At 36.7% G+C, this 27,976-nt stretch overlaps 1 protein-coding gene and 1 pseudogene across 1 annotated transcript; both read left to right on the top strand.

Annotated features, from left to right (window-relative positions):
• LOC100251960 (FIP1[V]-like protein) lies at positions 1–24,313 on the top strand. The gene is made up of 9 exons (XM_010658302.3): positions 1–1,100; positions 2,941–3,197; positions 10,963–11,089; positions 11,162–11,230; positions 11,378–11,518; positions 11,736–11,837; positions 11,957–12,306; positions 16,472–18,311; positions 23,021–24,313. The coding sequence occupies exons 1-9, from the start codon at positions 123–125 to the stop codon at positions 23,579–23,581; spliced, it is 4,425 nt and encodes a 1,474-aa protein (XP_010656604.1). The 5' UTR covers positions 1–122; the 3' UTR covers positions 23,582–24,313.
• Positions 23,948–27,974, top strand: LOC100257086 (ABC transporter I family member 1-like; annotated as a pseudogene).
• The last annotated feature ends 2 nt before the right edge of the window (positions 27,975–27,976 follow it).

Here is a 27,976-nt window from a genome sequence, read left to right on the forward strand (position 1 = left end):
AAAAAAAAAAGGAAGGAAAAACTGGAAAACAATATTAAAAGCCAAATTGCACACACCAAAACCCTTCCCAAAAAGGCACATCTCTCTCTCTCTCTCTCTCTGAACTCCTGTCGCTCCCTCACATGGAAGACGATGACGAGTTCGGCGATCTATACACAGATGTTCTCCGACCTTTCTCTTCGTCATCTGCTCCGCAGCCGCATCAATCATCATCAAATCCTGCGTCTTTCAACCCTTCGATCGATCTCAACACCCACAGCGATGATGAAGATTTTTTGTACGTAGCTCCCAAATCCAATTCGACCATCTCTCACAAACCCATTAATCAAACCCTAGTTCCCGAGCCCCAAAAGCCGCCACCGGAATTGGGTACCGCCCAAAGTCGAGATTCTGGTCAGAATTTTGGCGGCGGCGATGTGTTGGTGGAGCAGGGATTGGGGAAAGGGGGCGATTTTGTTGGGGGTTCGAAGAATTGCGCGGCGGATTCTCTGGAGTTGGGTGGTTCTAGGGTTTTGGAGAGTGGGGATGTGAAATTACCCGATGGGGCTTCTGAAGATGATAAATCTGGAGTCGATGCTGGGAGAGGCCGTGATGTAGATTTTATGGAGAAAGATGTTAATTTCGATATTGAAGAGGTCGATGGCGAAGCTGGAGATGTGGGTTTGGACCCAATTATACCTGGGCTCTCAGCTGCCCCTGCAATACCGAGTCTTGATGCTCCAGTTGAGCCTCAAAACCGAGAAAAGACGAACGTTGTGGCTCGCGATGATGCTAGTGTCCAGGGCGATGATTGGGATAGTGATAGTGAGGATGATTTGCAGATTGTGCTGAATGATAACAACCATGGGCCTATGGCTGCGGAGAGAAATGGGGTGATGGGCAGTGACGATGAAGATGAAGATGGAGACCCTTTGGTTATTGTTGCTGACGGAGACCAAACTCATCCTCCGTTGGAGGAGCAAGAATGGGGCGAGGATACTGCGGTGGATGGCGAGAGGAAGGAAGGGGCTGATGCAGCCAAAGTCAATGGTGCAATTGCAGGACCCCCAAAAATTGGGTATAGCAGTCATGGTTATCATCCATTTCATTCTCAGTTTAAGGTCAGTTATATATATGCTGCCTGAAATAGGAAAAATTGTGTATTGGGTATATTGCAAGAGTGGTTGTTGTATGAGAACTTGAAGTGTAATTCCATTGTGTAATTTTGGTACCAAATGGATTGTGTGTGTCTCAATGTTATGGAAATTGTTGCTATCAATTCTGATCAGCTTTTATTATTTGCAGTTGCCTATGTTGCAGGGGAAGTTTTGATTAACATGAACTACCACAGACAGTGGGAAAATCACTGAACATTGAGGCTATTTTATTTAAAGTTAAAATGATCTATGATCAAATTAAAATCTGGTCCTACAATAATGTTTTTCTGATGCAAGCACTCGGTGATGTATGGTTCATTGCCTAATGATGCTGAGAATCAGTTTTGGGTCAATTGTAATCATTCACAACCAAAGAACAGAATAGTGTTCTTGTTTCTAAGGGCCCTTAATTATTTGCCTGAAAGGATCAAATGCCAAAGTTGGTTTAACTTTTTATAGTTTGATCCATTGGTTCCATGCATGAGTAACGATTCTTAATATTGTTTGTAATCTTAATATCTTGAAAATCCTGTCTTCCAGTTAACAGCCAGGGCATAGGTTTTTCTATTTAGTTTATTTTTCTTCTAAACAGCAGGAAATCACTTCAAAGTGTGATTTCGTCCCACTTAAATATTTTGAAACTATTGCTTCTCGGTCTACAAGTCCCATAGTTGATATATGTGATATTTCTTTCCCATGTAAAGGGAGTTCCATGCGCATCTGAACAGTTTACATTGTGAAGCTGACTGATGGAACCTACTTTATGGATGGTTCGGACATGAACTGGAACTTTCTAGGCATGAGAGAAATCCACTTGTTGGAATCATATTTTGGTTCTTGGTCCTTTTTACCAAGGAAAGGGTGTTTCCCACCCTATGCACACTGCAGCATGATGATTTACAATTGAATGGAAAAGGTTTTAATTTAATTACGAGTTCTTGTGAGCTTTCTTGCTCTTAGCATTAGTATGTCATTTGATGAACCGGTTCCTTTAGGATGTGGCCAGCCTACCCTTTGGTGATGCTTGCATATTATAACAAAAGATAACATTGTTATATTTTTTTATTGATGTGTAGTGAACAAATGGTTTTCCTTTTATGCCATTCACTAATGGATATTATAATTCCTACATTTGCTTTTCTAAATAACTTGCTTTTACAGTGGCACTGTCAGGGTTAGGGGTGGAGGAATAATACTCATGCCTGGTTGGCTTTGCAGTATGTGGGACCATTTTCTACATTTCATTGTTTTACCCACTTTTTTGGTTTTTTAGTATCAGAGTGGGTAAAGTAATTTGTGGTGTTTGTTTTGGGTCCCCATGGAGAGTCCTAAGGGCTTGGCCATGGAAGGTTCTTCGGTTATCAAAAAGAAAAAAAAAAAAAAAAAAAAGAAGTTATTTGTGGTGTTTCACATGTAAGAGAGAAAACGAAAGACCCAATAAATTCTTGGTTTTCTTAAGATGCCGTATTTAATAATAACATAATGCAACTGGTGGCCTAGTTCTGTAATTTTTATTTTTTATTTATTTTTTTTCAATACATGGGAATATTGGAATTTTTGTTTCTTTTTTTCTTTTAGCTTTGTATTTCAAAGAATTTTTACAACTTAATATAACATCGTTTGCAAGTTCTTTTCATTTGATAATTACTTTTTAATTCTGTTACTTTTTTGGCGGACAATTGGATATGCTATAGCTACAATTGTTCTCTATTAATTGTTAGATCATTATTCCATTGTTGGCTTTGTGGCCCTTACTTTCCTTGTTTTTGTGTGGTAACCTTATGATATTTCCTTTGGCTTGTAGTATGTGAGACCTGGTGCAGCGCCTATTCCTGGAGCAGCAGCTGTTGTTCCTGGAGGAACCCCAGGTCAAGTTCGTCCACTTGCAAATATTGGCCCTGTACCTGGTCGTGGTAGAGGTGACTGGCGACCAGCAGGAATAAAAAATGCTCCTCCCATGCAGAAAAATTTTCATTCTGGGTTTGGGGCACCTGCTTGGGGTGGCAATATGGCAGGGCGTGGTTTTGGTGGTGGACTAGAATTCACGCTTCCTTCTCACAAGTAACCTTCAAATAGCTGCATTCACTGGTTTTCTTTTTGTTTGATGATTTCATGGGAGTGCTCTAGGTTGTTAGTAACTTATCTTTGCTTTGTTTGGTTATTATTTGCATTGTTTTACTGATTTCTTGCAATCTATGTAATATTTCTGAATAGCACTCAAGATGAGTTGTCATGATTTTTTTTTTTTTGATAAGTAAAAACAATTGTATAAAGAAAGCTTGAAGTAAACCTGACAATATACATGGAGTATACAAGGCAACTAGGCCAAAGGAAAAGAAAAAACAAAAAAACCCTTACTTACAACCCAACCAATCAATTAAATCGAAAATGGACCATGAAGCACAATTTACATGCACCCTAACCCAATCCGAGAACATGTACAAAAAAGACCGTAAAATAGCTTGATCCGCTAATTCAGAATCTTCAAAGATTCTTCTATTTCTTTCCTTCCATAAAGTCCAAAATAAGCATAAAGGGGCTGCATTCCACGCCTTTTTTCTTTTTTTTCCAACAAAGGTGTCGTTCCAACCAAGAATGGTTTCCTTGATAGAATTGGGCAAAACCCAATGAACACCAAAAAGAGCAAAAATAAGGTGCCAAATCATAGTTGCCTTGGGACAATGAATAAGCACATGATTAGCTGATTCTTCATCTGCTTTACACAAATAGCACCTACTTGGTAAGACCCAACCCCTCCTTTTTAGTTGATCCATAGTTAGAATTCTTCCCTAGATAGCCTCCCAAGCAAAAAATCTGACTCTCTTTGGAACCCAAGGATTCCAAACTAAGCTTGAAGGGAACTTTCTACTGATGCAAGGAGCTAAGGAAGAGAAGAAAGACTTAACTGGAAAGATATCTTTCTTTGAAACCCTCCAAGACATGACATCCTCAATCCCTCTTCTAAGCGCATGGCCATGTAACCTACTGAAAAAAGTTTCCACCTCTTCCATCTCCCAATCATTGTTGAGTCTTGTGAAAACAGGGTTCCAACAACCCAAATTCCCGGATTGATCCCATAACTGAGCTACCCAAGCATCCTTGGAGGAGGCAAGATAGTACAACCTTGGAAAAGCCTCATCCAAAGAATCTTCTCCACACCATCTATTCTTCCAAAAACGCACTCTTCTACCATCCCCCACCTTAAAAGCCACCCTTTTGCTAAACTCCAACCACCCTTTCCTAATCGTCTTCCAAAGCCCCACTCCATGACTCTCCCTTGAATCGCCAGAGCACCAACCACCATCTTCCTCCCCAAATTTCCTTAGAATCACTTGTTTCCATAAAGAATCTTGTTTCGAAGCAAATCTCCAACACCATTTTCCAAGAAGAGCCTTATTCAACCTAGAAAGATTTCTGATACCTAAGCCCCCATCCTTTTTCTCCATGCAAACAATGGACCAATTTACCAAATGCGGCTTACTTTGAGAAACTACTCCCCCCCAAAGGAAATCTCTTTAAATCTTTTCCAACCTTAGGCTCACCTTGTGAGGGATGATGAATAAGGACATAAAGTAAATTGGAAGGCTAGAGAGAGTGCTCTTTACCAAAGTCAATCTTCCTCCTTTGGACAAATACTATCTCTTCCACAAAGCGAGCCGCTTTTGAAATCTCTCCTCCACTACATCCCAAACCCGAGATGATTTGAAAGCAGCTCCCAAAGGCAGCCCTAAATAACAAGAAGGAAGAGAACCCACTTTACAGCCCAATACCCTAGCCAAGTCCTCAAAATTAGGAACCACCCCCATTGGAATCAGTTCGCTTTTGTGAAGATTGATTTTTAGCCCAAAAATCGCTTCGAACCACATAAAAGCCCAACTTAAGACCTCCACATGCTCCTTGCTTGCATCACAAAAAACTAGTGTGTCATTAGCAAATAGAAGATGAGAATCAATCACATCCTCACCTCCTCTCCCACCAGCCATGAAACCCTCAAGATAGCCTCCTTGTAAAGCCCTCTTCAATATAGAAGATAAACCCTCATGATTTGCGTAGGATTGATTTATTGTATGAATGTATCTGAATTTTCCTGTTTAGCTTACATGTTTGTGGACATAAATTTAACTTTAAGACTCTTATCAGTGTTTGTATCCATATAAAGCTATATCTAATCCTTTCTATTTTGTTTGCATGAATATAAAGTGTTTGCTTTTGCATGTTGCATGCGGAAAGAGTTTTATATAATGCCAATGACGTGTTTCAAATATGCAATATCTCTTTTGGATTGTTCCTTTGACTTCTAGTAGTTATATATCATGCTAATCAGCACAAGAATGCCTCTGAAAGAGGTTAGTTTTGGAACTGTCCCATTTGATGGGAGGCTGCAAATGGGAAGTTTGTACTGATTTTGTGGGTTGCTGGCCATCTCTTTCCATCTCTCTCTCACCCTCCCTCCCTCCACATGCACATGCAAACTAGTTTATCTGTTGAGAGGAACTTGATTGAAGGAAGTAGTTTTTAAAGGAATTTTCATTATTAGTCTATTTGATAGTAGATCTATCAAAAAAAATTATTAGTCTATTTGATAGTAACCAGAAAGTCAAATGGGTAGGTCACAACTATGAATAGTCAACTTAGTTATTTAGGAAACTTACCCAGCAACAGAGTTCTAGATAAATGAGTGCTCTTAAAGGTGTGGAATTGGATTGTGGCGGCTCCTAGATTTTTCCCTTTAAGTGTTGATTTAGTTTATGATTTTACTTTGTAGCTTGTCTGAAGGAGAGAATTTTCCTTTCTCTCTCTCTCTCTCTATATATATATATATATATCCCCCTCTCACTCCTGTTGAATTAGGGTTTTAGTGGAATACTCTGTGTGCAACAATTTTTAGGAGGGCTAATATGGGATTATTAAGGACATTTTTTTTATTTTGAAATGCTTGTTGGGATTTTGCTTTTAAAGTGTGGTCTAATAGTTGAGATTTTAGGTAGGCATTATTCTTTGTCCTTATTCCCTTGGAATTTTGCCATTGTAGATCTTAATTCCTTACAAACTTTTTTATTGAGTCAAATAACATTTGGTAAGCTGATAAGGCCCCAAGGTAGGATTTTCTTGTTTTTAAGATCTATTTTGGTTTTGGAGGATTCACTTCTTTGTGTTTCCTAATTTTTGACCTATCTTGGATTAATCTTGTTATATAGTTCTGGTTACATATGAAAGCTCAAGAACCAGCATCCTTGGTACAGGAATTAAATTTTTCCAAGTTAATATGTTGGGAATTTGCATTCTATTGGCATATTCTCATCAATTATTTCTTTAGAGTTATGATTACAGATTCAATTGACTTAGAGAAACCAAAGTTTTCAAAAAGTAAAGGTATTGTTATCATACGACATCTCAGAAAGGCTGGTAGCATGAGTTTTTGTTTTATGGTTCATCAATATTTAGTTAGAATAATTAGAATTAACATAAGAAAATTTCATCATATTCACATAGGGGATCAATGCTACACCTAAGTTTGGGTATCAAAGGTTGAACAATGTTGAGAAGTGACGAAAGTTCATTATAATCTAGTAGTACCCTGGAAAAAATAGTCTGCATGAGTAGCAAGGTGGATTCCCCTACTATGTGCATCTGCAGATTGAGAGTCAAACCTACTCCAACCTTCTGGAATTGACCTTTGAAGTCACGGTTTTGATTTTTGTAGAATGGGCTGTAGTCACTCATACCAGAGGATAATGAGTTTACTTGTTGGAGGATTGGATCCGAGACTTCAACCTCACTTACCTGAGTTTTGGATCACTGTGCCTCGTATATTTTTTGTCATATTTATTCCTGAGTTATGTACATGTATACATACAACATGCATGTATTTACATATATAAGTGCACAATTTCTCTAGACTATATATGTGTGTGTGTAGCGCAAGATCTCCATTCTCATGTTCTTTTTCAATGCTTTTGGTTACTTTTCTCTTCATTTCTGCAATTAAACATTTATGTGAAGTGGAGTATCTATGTTATGAAATTGCTCTCAACTTTGTGGTGAATCTATGCATATTTTATGATGTGCGTTGGTGAATCAAGTTACCTTTATGAAACTTTATCTCAATTGTTTGGTTGGCTGAATAATCCTTTCTATAGTTCTGTTTGGTGAAAAATAAAAAATGCCCTGGAAGTGCATTTAATGAAGCACAACAGCACCACCCTTTTTTTTTTGGTTTAGAAATTGGGTCATTTTAAAACAAATGGCAAACTATATCTTCATAAAGCTTCATAGTATATATTACATGATCTTGGTCTTACCATTTGTATGACTTGCCTTGACATTCATGGAAATGATTCATTTCTTTCTTTCAATTCCCATTTTCTCAAGTTTGTTTGGGAAATCTGCTGCTGCACCATCATCCTATTTGCCATCACAAATATGCTGTTGGCATTGTTGTCCTTCACATGGGAAGAATAAGATTTGATGCAGTGAAATTTTCGGTGCTTAAATAGTCATTAGACCATTTCACTACTGAGATAGGAGCTTGGGTTATCATAAACAAGAAACCTTTTTAGAACTTCACTTTAAAAAAACTCTCATAGTTCGTAGTCTTGTGCCACCTTGGTTGATAAACGTGCTAGATGCCACCCACTAGGGTAGCCTAGTTGGTCAGGGCGAACACTGGGAAGTGTGGTCTCAGTAAGTGTCATATGGTCTTGGGTTTGAATCTTGCCATTGATGATACTCTGAATTTACCTTGTGCTGGTTGTTGCGGGGCGGTCAGTATCCCGAGGTTTGGGTCCCCATGGAGAGTCCTAAGGGCTTGACCATGGAAGGTTCCTTAGTTATTAATAATAAAAAATAAAAATAAACGTGCTAGATGTTGAGATCAGTGTATACCCTTTTTTTGGTATGAATGTAATAAAATAAATACAATTAGTGTACAAATGAAGAAGATTGAGATATCCTTTTACAAGTTTAAGAAACCAGAACCTCTAACACATCCAAAGAAATACAAAAGTCAGTATGCAAGAGGAGTTATACTACAAAGCCCTTAGTCAATAGTTGCCCAATCCTATGAAGTCAAACCAATAGGAGCTTCAACAAACTCCCTTGGTCAAAGAGATAACATAAAAAGGTTAAGAAACAAATACAATCCATCAACTCTTTCTTTGTGGGGAGCTTTGTCTCCCAGCTAAGATTCTAACCTTTCTTTGAATTCATATCACCTTGAGGGGGGTAAAAAAAAAAAAGAAAAAAAGAAAAAAAGAAAAGAAAACGATCACCTTGAGGGTGGCTACATTGTCCAAGGCCTTGGAACCTTACTTTTAGAACCCCTGCCAATCTTCTTATCGTAATCACATTGTTTGGCAATTTTGTTGAATTATTTAGTTTCGTGCTTAGTAATCCACTAATTCTTAAATTTGCCACTTTAAATATATATATATAAAATTAGAAACAATGATTTCATTGCATTACAATATTAAGTACAAAGATGGATGAGAATACTTGCAATTTGTACACAATCCTCTATACAAAGACTAATAGAGTGTATACTAAACTACTTTCATCTATACCTATAAAAATAAGTACACTAGTTCAAAAATTCAAATCTAGATACAATTCACATAGGTATAAAATCTCCTACTAAAGAAGCCATTCATAAAGTGTATACTAAACTACTTAGTCAACCTCAAGGTTTTGCAAATTAAGTTCCAAACTAGTAGAATGAGGCTCGAAGGAATACCTTCAAAAGCTTCATTGGTAGAAGCCCATAGGGAAGAAGAGGTGTAAAATACCTCCTAAACTACTTCTAGAGACATTCACTTATCCTAAAAAAATGCTTGTATTCCTTTTCCACAAAATAGTCCAAATCAAAGTGAGGCTAGCAATGTGCCAAAGCGTCTTGCCTCAAGGAACCCCTCAAAACCTCTAAAGGATATAACTCACATCTCCTCTAACCTTCTAAGTGGAACTCAATCAATCCCTACAAGTTGAAAAAATTTACACCATAATGTCATTGTTATCCAGCAATGTAAAAAAAAAAAATGATTTGCGGTCTCCTCCCTCACTCCCTACACACTTAACACACCATTCCAGGTTAAGTACTTTGTATTGTCTTCTCCTTTTTGGGGTAAGTCATAAATATTGACCACCTTATTTGTCACAAGGTATGCAAAATCCTGATCATATTTTGATCCTTGGTTCTAACACTTTTCTAATATAGTTTGATGTTCTATTTAGTTCTTTGTTTTTTGGGAGGATTCCTCATCCTTCTTTTGTACTTCTTGATACCTAAATTTAATACATTGTTGTTTCTAATAAAAAAAAAATATAGATATGGTTTGGTGGATACTTTTTCCTTTTTGTTCATCACTTGATTTCTTAGAGATGTTGAACTCTATCATCCTTGATCTCTTCAAACAAGATCAATTTCTATATTTGAATATCACAAGGATTTTAAGACCCTGTTTGGTAACTGTTTTTTAAAACAATTTTCTGTTCTTCAAAACAAAATAATAAGAAAACATGTTTGGTAACCAAAAAATAGAAAACAATTTTCAGTTCTTAAAAATAAAAAACATGGTTTTAGAGAATAGTTTCTAGTTGTTTTTACTTGTTTTCTGAGGATTGTTTTAAAAAATAATTATATAAATATGAAGAATGATTAAAAATAAAGCACTACACATAAAAATTATTTTCAAAACATATTTAAAAACATAGAAAACAAGTTATAAATATGGAGAATGATTAAAAATAAAGCACTTCATATAAAATTATTTTTAAAACATATTTAAAAACATAGAAAATAGGTTAAAAACATTTCAATTCCCAAATAGACTTTTGTTCTACAAAGTATTATAGAACAATTTAAAAAAAAAAACTATTTTTCAGAACTGTTTTCAAAAACATTTCCCAAACAGAGCTTAACCCTCTTGATTTTTGTGTGGAAGCGGTCTTGTTCTTTTTGGTTGGGCTTTATTTATGCGCTGTTTGCGTCTTTAGTTAAGAAAGAATAGTGATGTCTTTTTCAAGAAATGAGTGGATTCCCAGGAAGTTAGATGCAGCACCAATTGAGGATAAAATTGGAAGTTCATTTGTAATAGCCTATATATATGCGTGTGCCTACAAGGAGCAGTTGGATTCAAGTTGAAAGAGCTACAAGGATGATAGGTAGGCAAGAAAGAACATGGGCTGCAACAGAGGGAAGAGATATGATGGCCTCCAGTTTGGTGGAGGATGTGACTCTGTATGGAGCTGATAGCAAGAATGGATTTGTGTAGCCAACCCTAGTTAGATGGGATATGAAACTTTGTTGTTGTTGTTGTTTTATTTTTTATTTATTTTTAATTTTTAATTATTATTATTATATTATTATTATTTAATCAGAAATGGAAACATTTTCATTAAAAATGAGAGTTGTTCTTCTTGTTGTTATGGCACGATAGAAGCAAAAGAAATGAAACTGGATGATTTCTTTTTCTGGAGATTTTTGGTCTCAAAATGCTCTAGGCCTCCTTTTTTGTTTGTAATTTGTGGAGTTGGGCCAAATTGTATTTAGGTGTGGAGGCTTTCTCTCTTATAGGCTTCTTGGAGTGGGTAGCATCCATTTAAGGGGAGGTGAATCTTTTTGTCTTTGTTTTTTGAGGCCTTGGCTGCCTTGTATATCCCATGTATGCTTTGTGGCTTTTTGCCACTTTATTAATGCATTTCTTCTTTACTTATCAAAAAAAAAAAAACATTTAAATTCCTGATTTTAGATTGCAGTCATGATATGCTCATTGCCTGATTTTAGATTGCAGTCATGATATGCTCATTGATTTTTCTCTTCTGTTTTCAGGACTATATTTGATGTTGATATTGATAGTTTTGAGGAAAAACCATGGAGACATCCTGGTGTTGATATATCTGACTTTTTCAACTTTGGTTTCAATGAGGAGAGCTGGAAACAGTATTGCAAACAACTGGTATTAGCATTTATCATATTGTCTACTGAATAATTGAAAACTAAGAAGAGGGCCTAATTTTAAATTCTTCAGGAACAACTCCGTCTGGAGGCTACTATGCAAACCAAGATTCGTGTTTATGAAAGTGGGCGAACAGAGCAGGTAAAAAATTGCTTTTGCGTGTGGAAGTAGTTCAATTTTTTTTTTCCTGGAAACAACGGTTGGGAAATTGCAAAGAAAAAAGAAGAAGAAAAAAGTAGTTTTATTTTTTATTTTTTTATTTTTTATTTCGTACTGCTTTCATTTCAGGAGTATGATCCCGATCTGCCACCAGAACTTGCAGCAGCAGTAGGTATTCATGATGTTTCGGCTGAAAATGGAAATCTTGGAAGGGCTGATGTTGGACCTAGTGATTTAGCAAAAGCTTCTGCTCGTGTGCGGCCACCAATTGTATGTACTAGCTACAGAATCCAGATTTGCATTTTTATCAGAATCTTGATTGATTTTGCAAGGAAATATATGTATTTTTTTTCCCTTTCTTTTCCTTTAGCTCTCTTTATTTCAGAGTGATTACTCATAGGCTTAGATGCTAAATGCTACTCTTTAGATTATTGAGTTTATTTGCTAGATCAATTTCCAGTATTAATGGTTAAGGATTTTCTACCAGCCGACTGGGAGAGCAATACAGGTGGAAGGAGGTTGTGGTGAACGTCTTCCTTCTGTTGATACTCGACCCCCCCGAGTTCGTGATTCTGATGCAATTATTGAGGTAATCAATCAAAACGGTTCTTTACTGTAGTGATTGTAATGATCTTTTTGCACATGTTTATATCGTATATTGGCATATGGAATGGAACATAAATTTATTGAAGATGTTTGGGCAAACAGATTACGTTGCAGGGCTCTTTAGATGATGATTCCCCTACAGGGAATGGTGCCCCAGAGCCACCAGACAATGATCTTCCTAGAGAGGATCTCAGAGTAGGCAATGAAGTTGAAGATGATGCGGCACAGGAAGATACTGAATATTTTGACAGTTTTTCAACCACTTATAGTGGTAGGAACAGGGAGCTGGTTGGAAGAAGTGCACCTTTCATGAATTCCCTTCGTGATGACATGCCTGGAGGAGACGGAATTCTGCCCTTCCCTCCAGAGGCACCTGTTCAGTATCGTCCTGGTTCTAGGGGGCAGGACCCTGTACATCCTGGTGGGAACTTTGGCACTCCTCATGAGGACAGGTATGAAATACATTTGGACAGATGTTATATGTATCTCCAATTATTTATAAATCATAAATCAAGGTATTTATTGTGCTCTCTAACCTGTTGCTATCATGCTTGTGCAAGCTAGGGAATCAAAGCAGCAGTCCCTTGTATCTAATTTTTTTTTTTGTTCCTTACAAATTGGCTTGCCTTTCATGTGTGTTAAAAAAAAATCTGATATATGGAATATAAAATATCAAGTGATGTAAAAATAAATTTAAAATAGGTATGGGAAGAAATAGAGGAAATGGGTTCAAAGTTACAACAACCATAATACCAATTATTAGATTAGGATGAAGTTGGTCACTATATTCTTTCTCTTCCAAAAATCTAAACTTTTAGCATGGATTGCCCTTGTAAAAAAAAGGATACTTTGTTGTTTCAGTGGTTTTCTGCTACATATTTTTGGTTGAGTTGAAAATGTTGATGTACCTACAAAAGTTTTGCAGATTAGTCAAACTAGGAGGTGTGGTGTGGTTGGTATTTTGTGGATCAGTACCATAATGTCATCCTAAGATTGTACCTCCTAGTATGTATCTTGTTTTCGTCCACTGCTCCTCCAACGTTGCTGCCATTGGGTAAAGTGGAGTTCAAGTTATTGGAACTCTGAAGGAAATGATTAGTGGTTGGAGGTCCTGCCTGAAGCTTCTAAATGGAGCAAGCTGTTAGGATGTCAAGGCCAAATCAGCGTAATCTCTATTGTTGCCTAATTAACTAACAGTTTACCTTTTTGGGTCAATTGGTGGTTTCATCTAGTGTTGGAACTTTGACTTTTGGGCAGTCATGAGTTTGAACATAGCTGCTCCTTTTTTTCTTTGATTTATTGAACATGCTTGCAAGTATAATAAGACTGCACTAGGGGTAGATGTTAGGGCTTTAGTCCTAGCCGGCTTGATGTACATTGTTGGCTTGTTACCCAACAACTGAAGTGTTTGTATGTAATCTTGGTCTTGGTCTTAGTCATGTATAGATGTAAGACCTTTACCTTTAATCAACATTTTTGATTGGTTGGGTTCTAGATGAGGGCTGGTGAGTTTTTTGTGTCACCTCTTCTTTTTGTTTTTCCCTTTAGGCGCCTCTTGTATATCCCTGTATGCTTTGGGTTGCCCTTTAGGCACCCTTTTCTCTTAATATATTTTTTCTGTGTGATTATCTAGCAAAAAAAATAAAAAATAAAAAAATAAAAATTATAGACCATTACCTTCCTTCCCATTGTCTGATTGTGTTGACATTGTTCTCCCCCACCTTCCCCAGGGAGCATTTGGCTTTTGATAGCCATTTTAACATCTTGCTGCTGTATACTTCTTTTGGTAGCTTTTCTCTGACTGTTACATGGAATAGAACCTGGGACTCTCTATCTCTAACCCATCTCTTGTTACTTACACTTGTCCGTAAGGGCAGCACCATGATCCAACATGCACCTTGTTGTGCCATGTAAATTTTAAAAAAATTAAGGGATCTGTTTAGAGAAGCAGTTTGGCAAGTCTGGTTGTAAAACCTAGCGTTACTCTATAAAATGTCGAAAAGTGGTCAAAGCAAGACATTCCAGCATTGAGGACCATAAGATTGCCCTGCACAAATACATAAAGAAACTAGCTGTGATTTATTCAAATAATAGAAAAACACCACTACCAGTCTACCACCACCGTCATCATCATTGCCTGTCTCACCTTTTCTCTAATGCCCTAACTCATCCTTGTCTTTTCAGTCTCTTCATTTGAACTGGCTTGTTCCACCTTGATTTTCTGATGGTCATAGCAACTACTCAGGCACTCACAATATTTTCTCTACTCTCCAGATTTGATGTGATTTCCTAAGTATTATTTATTATCATCATCATTGCTTGGTGGTCCTGTAATCAAATCATGCTTGTGATGCTTTATTACGTTCTAATGTGGGAAAACCTTGGAAAAAAAAGGTAAAAAGCAATGGCATAAAATAATTAATATGCGGCTTCTATGGGTTGCAAATCATTGTGACACCCGCCTCCCTATTTTTTCTCATCTCTTGTGGTTCTTGTATCTTTCTGTTCAAATGCTGACATCTAATTTTTCTTCCCATTCTAAAACTTATTAAATAAGTACTTTGTTGCTATTACAGACCTATTCAGTGGATATATTATTTCTCTTGGATGTCTGCATCTTATATTTCCAGTTTTGTTTCATAAATTACATTTCCAATTGATGGTTGTCATGCTGGACACTTTGTTTACATGACACCCTCCTCTGTCCACATTGATTGGACACTTACAAACTATCCAAATTTTATTTACTTAGAAAATGTGTGGACAATACTGTATGCCTTTTCTGTTTTTCGTTCTTGATGTTTCTTTTCTCCATTACATTATAAAGTTATTACTTTGGTCAGTATTTAACTGTTTTGGGTTCTTCCACAATTATTCCACCTACATGAACAAACTCAGCACTGATAAGTATGCTATTTCAACACAGTTGATTTGTGAATGCAAACATGCACATTTATATACAGACATATGAGCAAACATAGACACATGCAATGAGTATTTGTTTGTGAGAATGCGTATGAGGAAGGTTTTCTTCAAATTAGTTACACCTTTCCGTATGTTCATTCTGCAATGGTGATGTTGCATAAGAAGGTGGTGATAATGATATTGAAATTTGGCTTTTGAACCATGTATCACCTTAGCAGTATATTTTTCAAAAGAATTAGTAAATGCTGACATTTGATTCTGCTATTGTTGTGTCTGATGCATCTCATGTAATACTTCCTTGAACCATACTTTGGGTTGGGGTTATGCATGGCCTCATCAGGTACTTCTGTGGTGTATTTCAGTGTATGGGGCCTGTTTTAGACTATTATTTATCTAACATTTTCCCTAATGATCCTCTATCGGTTGCCTTCTTTTTTACTTGGCATGAATTGTATGCTAATGTAGTTGTTTGGAGGGATTTCTCTTCCTTTGTTGTAATTTTTAGTCCACTTAAATAAAGCAGTGTCTTATCCAAAAAGGAAAAAAAAAAAGTTTACTAATGAGGCTAGAGTGGGGAATAGCTCAACATTGAAGTAAAATTTTTTTTTCCCGGAAAGGTAAAAATTCAATGTTATTAAAACTAAGAAAAATGTGGAATTACAATTTTAGTAGAGTTGAAGGAAGATTCTAGTTAACATTAGTGACTTAATGTTACAAATACATGGGAGGGGTATTTGTGATGTCATCATTGATGAGGAGTAGAACAAAGGAAATGTTGCACATAGAATTAAAATGGAGTGGATGAAGTGGAAAGGTGCTTCTAGAGTTTTTTGCAAGCTGAATATACATTTAATATTGAGAGGAATAGTTTCTAAGGCATCTCTAACTAATCATCTTTTATGTTGCAATCTAGTTGGCTGTCGAGGAACATGTTTATAAATTGTGTTTTTATGAAATGATAGTGGGATGAATTGAGTGGCAGGACAAGGAGATATATAACTAGAAATGAAAGCATCAGTGAGAGTTTAATGGTTGCACCATTTACAGGCATGATGGTTTTAAGTTGATGGAATGTTTTTGCCATGCTCTAAAAAGAGCACATGGTAAAAGGAGTAATATAATATGTATATGAGTGGAGCGGAATGTACTGCAAGGACAAGGGAATAGCCAAAAAAATTGTGGTTCTAGGCAGAGGGAGGATACATGAAAGCATGTGATATCAATGGGAAAATTTTCTGAGTGGTATTCTGGAACAAGATTATGTAGCCAACACTAGAATTTTGGGGCAAGGCTTTGTCGAGTTATACAATAACAATAACCTGAGGTTTCCTAGATCAGATTACTGGTCTATTCTTGTATGCATTGATGTTATCCTTGATTTTTTTCTGGATGCCATCTGAAATTGGCAAGATATAGAGGCTTCTAGTCCTAGATGGTTTTGGATAATTGTTGACTACAAGCTTTAGTTAGTCCCTGATGGTTTCTAGTCACATTTTGTGCTGGTTTGGTGGTCTAAAATTTGTGTCCTTTGATCGTTTTATCATCCAATTCCATCTTGCAGATAAATTATATTTCATGTATGCTGAGATTTTTTTATTGGAAAGTTATCATCTTCGATTTGTTACACAGTTTCCTACTTCAGGGAAATTGCATCTGAACTCAACTAATAATTTGATCTTTTCTTGAACTTAGGCGTATTCGTGGAAGAGCACATGGTAAATCACCCCACATGACTCCTATTCAGAGTACACGTGATAATAGATTCCTTGATAGCCAGAAAGAAGAATCAGTTGAAAGCATGGATGTTAAGGGCATGACATCATCTCCTGTCAGAGTTGCTCCTCCTCGGGAGCCTAGTGTTGAAAAGAAAGATGCTGTGCATGATGAAATTGAGCTGGCTGATGGAATGGAAAGAGAGGAATTGACTTCAGATATAATTGTCACAACTGATACCTCTAAAGTTGGAAATTCAGTTCAATCCGGGAAGAAACAAAAACTAAGTTCTCGTGTTGAACAACCTCCACCCCAAGAGCTTGATGGTGGAATTGTGCTGGCTGATGGAACCTCTGGAATGGAAAGGGAGGAACTGACTTCAAATACAATGACCTCAACTGATGCCCTTAAAGATGAAAATTTGATTCCATTCGGGAAGAAACAAAAACTAAGTTCTCGAGTTGAACAACCTCCACCTCAAGAACTTGATGGTGATGAGGACTTAAAGGCTACAAGAAGTAGTGAAAATAGCAAAGCAAGATCAGAAAGCAGCAGAGATCTTCAGAAGTGGCATGATGGTGGTGAGGAGGAAGTTATTGAAGATGGATCTTCTGTACGCATGGGGAACAGCAAGAGGCACCTTGACGAAGATGAACAAAGCTTCCGGAGAAAAGATCGTGATGGAAGACAAGAGATGGAAAGAAGTCGCATGGTAGTAAAAGGGAGAGAGGATACTTATCCTCATAGAGACTGGGATTCTATCCCGAACCATCATTCACATGTGAAAACTGATAGCTTTGACAGGCGAAAGGAGAGGGACAGTTCTGATGGAGGATGGCAACGGAGAGATGATGATCTGCATGGTAGAAGAATTCGACCTGAAGATGCAAGGAAGCAGGAGCGTGGTGATGAAATGGGATCTAGGCACAGGAGTAAGGTTCGAGAGAGTGAGAGGAGCAACAAAGATGAGCTTCTTCATTCAAGAAAGCTGTTGGACAATGGCAGTTGGAGGGGCCATCAAGATAAAGACATGGGATCACGACACAGAGAAAGAGATGATAATTTGAAGAGTCGTTATGGAAACTTGGATGACCTCCATGGCAAAAGAAGAAAAGATGAGGAGTATCTAAGAAGGGACCATGCTGAAAAAGAAGAGACCTTGCATAGCCACAGAGAAAGTGCTAGTCGTCGGAAACGAGAAAGGGATGATGTTTTGGACCAGCGCAAGAGAGATGATCAACCAAGAATAAGAGATAACCTCGATGATCACCATTCTGTTAGGCACAAAGATGAGGGATGGATGCAGAGGGAGAGGGGGGAGAGGCAGCGGGAAAGGGAAGAGTGGCATAGGCTCCGGCAACCCCATGAAGAGAATCTTTCAAAGCGGGAAAGAGAAGAAGGAAGAGGAGCAGTAAGGAGTGGGCGAGGTGCAGAAGACAAAGCATGGGTCAGCCATGCTAGGGGAAAGGACGAGTATAAAGGCTCTGATAAAGACTACCAATATAAAGACACAGGGAGACACAGCGAACAGCCTAAGAGAAGGGATCGGGTAGAGGACGAAAGTTTTTCACATCATAGGGGACGTGAGGATGTCTATGCTCGTGGAAGTCAATTTAGTAATGAGGAGAGAAGATCAAGGCAGGAAAGGTCAAGTGCTCGTAATGATCATTCTTCCAATGCATCTGATCACCAGAGGGTGCACGACAAAAAACATAAAGAGAATACAAGGAAGAACAAAGAATCTGAGGGTGCTGATATCAGCACTTTGGGCCCTTCAAAGAGAAATCAGGAAGATCACAATAGCCAGAGAAATGAGACGGTATGTTCCATATCCGGACACGAGAGCATAAAATTCTGTGGAGATAATGAGAATGTCTCTTGAAATGTTAAAATATCAGGAAATGAGCCAGTAACTCCAAAAGAAAGAAGGAAAAAGTAAAAGAAGCTACTTAAGAGTTGGCACATTAGCAATACAAATCTGTTGCTTAATATGGTGCTTAGTCTTGAATAGGGAAAACCCACAAACTTGTTTTGATGGGCTAATAAAACTTTATTGAAAATCACTGAGCAACTCAAGTACATTGGATGCATATGCATACAAAGATTGTCTAGGCAACCAAAAGCAAAAACAAAAAACAAAAAGCTATACAACCACCTAAAACCCAACGAAACTCTAATCATATCCCTTAACCAGCAAGAGAGGAAGTGTGGGAGGATTTCTTTCGTTTTCAACACCTAAAACTTCAATCATTTTCCCAAAAAGAAAAAAAAAATCATAACTATTTTCTTGAGGTAGGTGTTTAGAATTTTTACTTTAAAATTCTAACTAAGCATGTATACTTATGTGTTGTTGATATGTATGTATTTAAGTGTCGCCTCCAAGGCTTTAGCTTTTCATGTTTGTTGCCATTCCTTCTCCCACCAAAAATAAAAACTCTGAAAGGAAAATAATAATAATAATAATAATAATAATAATAATAATAAAAAAATAAAAAAAAAATAAAAAAAATATTAATTTAAAGTTCTTATTTACCATCCTTTACAATGCCAACATTCAAAACATTCAAATGAAGTTACCTAATATTTATTGAAAAACTAAACATGAAAAATATTCCATGTTGCATTATTTTACTGAAAAATTACTTTACTTTCAATATTTTTCGTGTCTTTGACAACAATTATATAAGCTTTTTCATGCATTATCATTTTACCTCTTTCCTTTTTCTGTTCAAGTACATTTTAAACAACTAATGTAATCATTCTTTTAAGAAAAAAAAATTTTGAATTTAATTTTTCTTAAAAACTATAAAAAATAGTTAAAGCCATACATATCATTGTATCGTGTACCTATTGTGTATTGTATATCTTAACATACACTTAAGATGACATATGGACCAATGTTGTATCATATCTTGTATCGTAAGTTCTTGACACTCTCACTTTAAGATACTCTTATAATAACATGCGGACCCATGTCGTATCATATCTTGTATCATAACTTTTTAGCAACCATGCTTCAAACCTTTAATCCCTTGACCAGAGAGTCTTGGTTAAAAAGGGCCACTTTCGGGAAGTTTAGGTATCATCTGTTTATTGGATCATTGTTTCTGACCAAAACGAGATGAAATCATTCCAGTTCTCTGAATTTGAAACCTTGGTGGCCAACAAACATTCCTTCTGGAATTATTTATGAAAAGGTTAGTCTAGATCAGTCACTGGCTCATTTCCTATTTACATGTCAAGGGGCTGGGATTTGAACTTTGTGTTCTTTGTTTTCAGAATGTTCATTGCATCTATGGTATTAACATGTCGCATATTCAGGAAAATAACTTTAAATTTTTATAATACGGCTTACCCCTCCATTGAGCAGGTTCTGTAATGCAAATTATAAAAATGTAAAACAATTAATTTGAATTTTGAAATAGAAAATCCTATGTGTCATCATTGGTTTGCTTGCACTATTCCTTCTCAAGTTCTGGTGTGCCTAGGAACCTAGGTGTTGAGGTTGTTTCCCCAGAGATAGTTAAGGTTGAAAACCAACCTAAGTGTTGAGGAGACTGCCAAAACCCAGCCCAATACAACCTTGAGTAGAGATGTTCAACTCAACCTCGTGCTAGGTCAGGCTAGATAAGACTGATTGGGCTACTCAAGTGATAATTGATTTTTTTAGCGCATATCTCATGTTAAAACCGAAGTCCAAACATGCAGTCCCTCATACCACTGAATGGTGCATGCTGTCAATGAAATCCGAGGAAGAAAATTTTCTGTCCGTCAAATATCCTGTCTATACATACAAAGATCACAGGACAATTTCATGTAGCTTTCCTTTTGAATTTTCTCATTAAACCTATTAAGCTCCTTCCAAATGCACAAAGCTTAGCAAAATGTGCTTGTCCTCTGTGTCTTCCTCTTTTCAATCTTAATGGACTTTTTGTGCCAGCTAGAGAACGTCTCACTCACCCTCTCAGCACCAAAAATATCGAGCCACTGAGCAGGGGAGCAAGAGGCAGTCAACAGTCTGATTGTCCTTCCTGAACATAAAACACCAATTAGAATAGTTTATCGAATTACCGCCAGAAAAATAAGTGACTTTGGAGAGAAACTTTGGTGTTTTGAACAACCTACTCTGGAGGCCTAACATCCTCTCCCCAGAGCACAGCCCTGAATTCATTATCTTTTGCGATCTTCTATGGCGAAAGGTCCACCTTATCCTGCTTACTTAAACAAACCAGTATACATCTGCCACCTAAAGGGCATCATCCATCTCCAACTCCCAATCATAGAACTTGGAGATAATCCTTGGAAGCCAAATTGAACACAACAATGGGCAACTGTAGTGCCTCTATTGTCTGCAATTCTGACTATTTCTGACAATTTGATTTTCAAAGGCACCTCACCACACTGCTTGTCATGCCAAAACTTCACTTTTTGCTCATCCAAAACCCTTTCTGCTTTGGGAGGGTTGAAATAATTTGCATCAAAATAATGGAACTTGCAATGAAAATAATTATTAGTTTATTCTCAAACCACATGAAGTCATCGGAACTAGATTTCTTATGCTGGTTGTAATGATTAAAAATGTCCAATTGTATTGGAAACCAGTTATTATTATTTTTTTCTTCACATCTAAGATCTAACATATCTATATTCTAAATTCGCAATTGTTTAGACACGATGTGGTCCGAGTCCGGTTCAACTTGCTCAAGTTGTAAACCTATGTTAGTCTATGTTTTGGTGTCATGCATATGCCTCTGCGTACTCTTCTCAGTGTTAGCAGACTAATACAAAACATTTGTTTCTCTGTCAAACTCTCATTGGACATGGAAACTTTGCCCAACCAACCTTTGGCTGTCTCCTTGCCACTCGCTGTCCATATTTGCTGATAGTTTTGTATCTTCAACCATCACAAGCTGAGTAGTTAAAGGTTAACCAACTAATCCATTTTCAGAGGACTTCAGCAAAGTGATTTGATAAGGCTTGTAACTGAATCTTTGGGTCTAACACTGTTCGAGTTGATGTAAGAACGGCATAGAAAATTGTAGCATGGAACATTATGTCCTTATCAATTTATTGTTTCAAATACACAAACACTGGATTTTCCTGGACATTTTGGAATTTAGTTTTTCTTTCATTACAGAAAGGACCTAATAATGGAGTGCCCTGCCCTTGCTACACTCACGTCATTTTCTCTAGGAATTTTCATTCTGTTGTTAGGTTATTAGGATAAGGTCTTGAGGTTATGAGTTACACTCACAATTTATTAGAAAAATCAAATAAATAATTTACTACATGAACTTTACACTAGGCTTGGGAAGGGAACACAACATACAGAGATGGACGACAGGCAAAAGGTTTTCTAATGAATTTCTGAGTCATGTAGAAAATAAGCGAATCTTTCTTGTATTTATTTTTACTGGGTTGTATTTAATGTTTTGGCCATAGCATCAGTAGTGTTTCATGCTGACTTGAATTGATCATCTATCAACTAAGATCTTTGACAAGGCTTTCTGAGTGAAATTTAGTATGCTTTGCTTGTTTTTATTTGTTTTCTTTTTTTTTTCCAGATAAAGGTATGACTTGCTTGTTTTAGCGAAATTTTCTTTTCATCTTTGGCTAGATATTGGTTTTTTTGGGCTTTATATTACCATGCCAGATCTTTCTTTGCATGAATGCTTTGTTCTTTATCTTTCTTATTCTGTTTGTAATTTGTTGGTGAGAACTTTTTATTAGTAGTTTTGTCATTGTAACTGTAGCAAGTTGCTTGGAAATGTATAATGGGAAATTTTTTTAGCCATAGTTCCATACATTCTATGACATTTTACGTTTGACATGGAAAATCATTCAACTGCATAGGGGGCTCCTAGTATAGCCCCTATGAGACCATTCCTAGGCTTGGCTAGGCATTTTGGAAAATACAATAGTGAGGTAATTAGTTCTCATTGTCTAACCTTGATTTCAGATATGTTAGCGATGCAGTTCTTTCTTACTGAAGATGTTGGATCCAACCTTAGATTTCACATTACACTTCTAAACTGATCTCTCTACTGAATTCTTGAGCTTTGTACTTAATCTTCCTTGTTGTAATGACTTGCTTTTGAGCTGAGCTTGCTTTCAGTGCAAACTTAATTTATTTCTTCTGAGTTGCTATTGATTTGCAAGGATGACATTTCATACTACTTATTTAGGCAAATATGTTGCACATTCTACATGATTACGAGCTATTTATAGGGTTTCAGCTTTAAAGCTGATATGCCATTACTTAAATGGGTAAATATCAACAGCTTATGGACTGGTGTTTGGATATTCGGTAATAATCATGGTTGTCTATGAATTTATTCCTCACTCAATAATGCTTTGGTTTGAGACACTCCTTGCTGTCATTAATGCTGTTATATGCTGTTTTATGGTGTTTTTCCATGTTGATGGTCACTCCTTGCTGGGAAGTCTACCCCTCTATGACTGATATATGCAGGAGGTTCCCATGCAGAGTTTTCATTTTCATATTTATTGTTTCATTTTTATTTTTAGGTCATCTCGAAGGGCACAAGTGAGCAAGGAAATGGTGAGCATGAGATCCTGGTGCACCGTCAGTCCAGAAAGCATAGGGAAGATGCATCTTCAGATGATGAGCAGCAAGATTCAAAGAGAGGGCGGTCCAAATTGGAGCGCTGGACAAGCCACAAGGAGAGGGATTACAACCTCAATATCAAGCCATCTTCGTCCATAAAGGTTAAGGAGATCGAGAGGAATAATAGTGGTGGATCTCCATTAACTGGCAAGTTTCCAGACGAATCTGCCAAGACAGTTGAGGCTGTTGATAGCCAACAGCATGTTGAGGAAAAGGATGCTGGTGACCTTGAGCTTAAGGATGCTGATATGAAACCGATGGAAGATCGTCACCTGGACACAGTTGCAAAGTTAAAGAAACGAAGCGAGCGGTTCAAGCTTCCGATGCCAAGTGAGAAGGAAGCTGTGGCAGTTAAAAAAGTGGGAAGTGAAGCACTGCCTCCAGCCCCAACTGAGACTCCTGCGGATTCAGAGATAAAGCAAGAGCGCCCAGCCAGGAAAAGGAGGTGGGTTGGTAACTAAATGTGAAGTGAAGGGGCCAGTTTTAATTGGTCATTTGTCACTACTGCAGTTCTGGGGAACTCCTGCTCAGCCCGATTCTTTGTTCTAGACTCTGAAGGTCTGGTCCCATTGTGGTGCATCATGTTTAAGATTGCCTTGTGTAGGGCCCCAGAGATTGATTGCCATATGACCTCCATTATATAATCTTGTAACCTTTCTGCTGCTGCTCTATACTTGGTTCTTCTTTATGTTATGTATATACTAGTGAATGTAACATTGAATTGGCCATCTGTGTGGCACACAATTGGTTGTCTGTCGGAGTAGCAAAGCATCAATCCATATTTTGTTACACAGATTATTGGGGGTGCTGAGAAGGTCCTACACAGCATGGCCAGTTGTGCCAACAGGATCTCTGCCCTAACCGAGGGTGAGGCATTAAGTCTGATGCTGGCTGCTTCTTCGGGCTGCGACTGCTTAGAGGTTCAAACAAATGTTAGAGCCCAGGAACCCAAGGGCCAAACTCGAAAGGAGGATGCCCTGATGCCCTGATGCCCTGCTCTGCCTTTGCAGGGGATTTGAATGAACATTATAATTTCATTTTTGTTATATGTAGTATGTATTTTTATTAGTCTTTATCCCAGTTTCCCTCCCTTGTATGGAAGAGAAAGGGGATCTGAAAGTCCCTAGTGTCAGAACTTGGGAATTCCTCTATCTGTTTTAAGGAATATAATGGAATGAGATTTCAAAAGAAAATTGTATAATTATGGGTCTGAGACTCGATTCATATGTTGCAAGTGAGTCCCTGGGAGTCCCAATCTGGCGTTTAAACTTGAACTTTTATAGTTTTCCATAATTCTAGAACACTGAAGATTACCTATTTTCAAGCGATATACGAGACATGCAAAAAAGTTGCCTAGAATCTTCCACACAGCTCCAAAAACTCTCTCCGATCTTTATCCTTAGAGATCAGTATATCTCTTTAATAACTTCCTAACTCTATGCAAACTTACGTTAAGGACAATTTGAGTAGGGTGTGTGACAGTTGACTTTCATAAGGAATGGTTGACTGAGACTGATATGGGATCTTAGTACATGTTTAGAAGAATGTTAAGTATTCATAATCAATTCTTAAATGTCTTGATCCGGGTTATGCTCTTTTCAAACATTTTATTTAGGTTTGATTGGTAGTGAAATGTTGTTGATGATTTAGAATCAAATCCATGTTTATTAGCACTTGGATTGTTTCAGGAGAGTAAGATGTTCAAGTAGAGTGGTTCAGTGATTTGTGTCTAAACCATGCCTCTAACTGTACTCAATGTTAAGATGGGTTTATCAGGATGTTTTGAAAATTGTTTCTCTCTATCTAGGTATAAAAATTAAATCTTAATTCCTTATATTTAAGTAATATGCTCCTAAACCCTTAATAAATTTTGGACCTTTGGTTTCTAAATCATCATAGGTGTGGAAGATAATTTTTTACATTGACCATAAGCCTAGGGAAAGATAGCAATTATGATACGATCACAATGAAGATAATGTCTAAGGTATAGTCGCAATGACCGGGGTCTTAGAATTTATGCAAGTGGTAGTGTTGACTATTATGATTGGTGCAATGTGGACTACATATCATTGACAGAGGTTGATGAAATCAAAGAAAGTTTAAGGTAGTGTACTTAAATTCATGATATTAACAATGATGTCGAATCTATGAATAAGGTAGTTTAAATATATTTTACATATCCCAAACCTTGGATAAAGTTTATTGAAAGTCAACAATCTATCACGGGTGGTGTAAATGAAGTGGATGAATAAGATGTTAGAGTAGATAGACATGTTTTGAAGAAGGTGAGAAGATGAGGAAGACAATGAAGACAATGAAAAATTGTAAAGAAAAGTTGACAAAATTTGACTTAATTGAGGAGGTGGATGCAATTGAGCTGCAGGGCAAAATTAAGATTCTATTTTGGAAATAGTTTTTTTAAAACAATTTTTACAAGCTTTATTCGAGAAGTATTTTTGAAAATAGTTTTTGAAAACAAATTTTTTTTTTTTAATTCAATAGAACAAAAATATGTTTAATAACCTAAAATGTTCTTATATTATTTTTTATATTTTTAAATACGTTTTGAAAATAATTTTTCCATGTATTACTTTATTTTTACTCATTCTTCATATTTATACAATTATTTATTTTTACTCATTCTTCATATTTATATAATTATTTTTTAAAACAACCATAAGAAAATAAATGAAAAAAATTAAAATATATTATTTAAAAACATTTTTTAACAATTTTTTAATTATAATTTTCTATTTTTTGTTTTATAGAATAAAAATTTATTGTAAAAAATAATTATGCAGTATATTGTATTTAACCTTAAATTTATGTCACTTATAATATATATGACATATTAATAATAATATATTATTATTGTTAATTTATAATAATAAATTGATATACTAGAAATGTTTAAACATAATAATTGAAGATCTAGACAGATAAAATCTAAATTAAGAATTCTAAATATTCTAATAACTTATCAAGGTTTTTTCTTTTTATATTTATAAGTAAAAATAAAAATAAAAACTTCAAAATTATTTAAAAAGAAAACATAAAGAAAAATAAATTAAAAAAAAATTAAAATCTATATAAAAATAATTTATTGATTTAAATCTATTTTTTATTTACCATTTTCTTTTCCTTTCACTTTCCTTCTTTCCCTCAAGCTATTCGGAACCAAACATAGCATCAAGGAAGAATGCAGCTCGCGACCTGAGTCTCCGCTACGCCAATTCTCCATTTTCGCCGGAACCTGCCGCAACCTCCAACCCACATGGTAGCGTCTCCTCCTTGCGCATTATTATTATTATTATTTGGGTTTTCTCGTGCTTTCCTTTTCCCTTTCTGTCGTGCATCTCTGTTTCGACCGGTTATGAACTATCCAGAAGCCGGAAACGAAGACATAGAGACCAAATCTAGGGCATCCAAACCGGGTTTCCATGGGAATTGAACCTAATTATTGATTGGGGATAAGGAATGTTTGTTTAGTTGAAAGTGTGGTTCTGAATCATGGATAGCTGTTTTGGAGAATGAGAATAGGGCTGGTTTTTAGAAATGCATTGAATATCTTGCAAACTTGGATGAATTCTGCATTCCGATTGATCTTATGGTAGGTTTGGAAAGTATTCGCTTCTCAGGCAAAATAAACCGTAGTTTCTATGGAAGTATTTTCTAGGAGAGTTTCTCGGCCAGAACTGAGATGGTTTATGCATTGAAACTCGGAAGTGGGTCTGAGAAGGAGTGTGAAAATTGAGGGATTTTGGTATTGATTGTCATTTGTTGATTTGGGCATTTTGACAAATGGGAGTTGTTCTTTTGTAAACTGTTGACTGCTTTTGCTTGATGCAGGTATGATTGGGGATTCCTTTTAACCCCAGCTTCTTCTTGACTGGAATTTTCTTCTGCATCCCATTTCTCATTGATTAAAATATTGATTTTGGATCATATATGCTTTAGTAACAAATCGTTATTTTGATTTACTGTCGAAACTTTATTTTCAACTTTTTGCAGGAATGTGCTGGTGGTGATTCCTACTTGATCCTGCAGATTGTTCATCGATTGGGATGGATTTGGTTGTTCAGTACTATAGTATGATGCCCAGATTCTAAACAATTAAAAACTCCTTTATAAAAAACCTCAAACTCTAACCATAATTTTGTACTCCCAAAACCCTGATGTCTCTCCGAAAACCCCCACTTCCTAGGATTGACGTTGGTCTGCCTTTAGCCTAGATCAACTTTAACTTAAATGGAGTCTGTATCGGTCTGATTAAAGAATCAAAATCAGGGGTTTTTCATCAGTGCAAGCTTCAGCTCAACTGGCTTTCCCTCAACGAAGCGATAAAGGAGAACCTCAGTCTTTGAGAATGTGGTGTGGTTTTAACTACTAGAAGGAAAAGAAGGGAAGTCTGCCTGCATTGGAGCTAATTGGGCTGGGACGATTGGTGAAAGAGAAGGCGCGAAGGCTGTCAATGGGTCAGCGAAAAAGGGTTCAGCTTGCTAGGTTGCTGGCACTGAATAGGCCAAATTGGTTGCTGGATGAGCCATCAGTGGCATTGGATGATGAAGGGGTGAAGAGTTGCGGGAGTATATAATTGCAGAGCATAGAAAGAAAGTGGGGATTGTGATCGTGGCAACTCATTTGCCAATCTAGATTGAGGATGCCATGCATTTGAGGCTGCCACCAAGGTTCCCAAGAAGGATGACTCATGTTGATATGCTAGATCGATCTGATTGGATTGCTTGAGACATAATCGGACCGGCTAGTTCTTGCAAATTTTGCAATGTGCCTACATATTTTTAAAAAAACTGTTCTTCAGAATTATTTTAAAAAATACTTCCTCTCCTCTGTCTACC

The sequence above is a fragment of the Vitis vinifera genome, chromosome 11 (assembly GCF_030704535.1).
Source record: "Vitis vinifera cultivar Pinot Noir 40024 chromosome 11, ASM3070453v1".
NCBI classification, from domain to species: Eukaryota; Viridiplantae; Streptophyta; class Magnoliopsida; order Vitales; family Vitaceae; genus Vitis; species Vitis vinifera.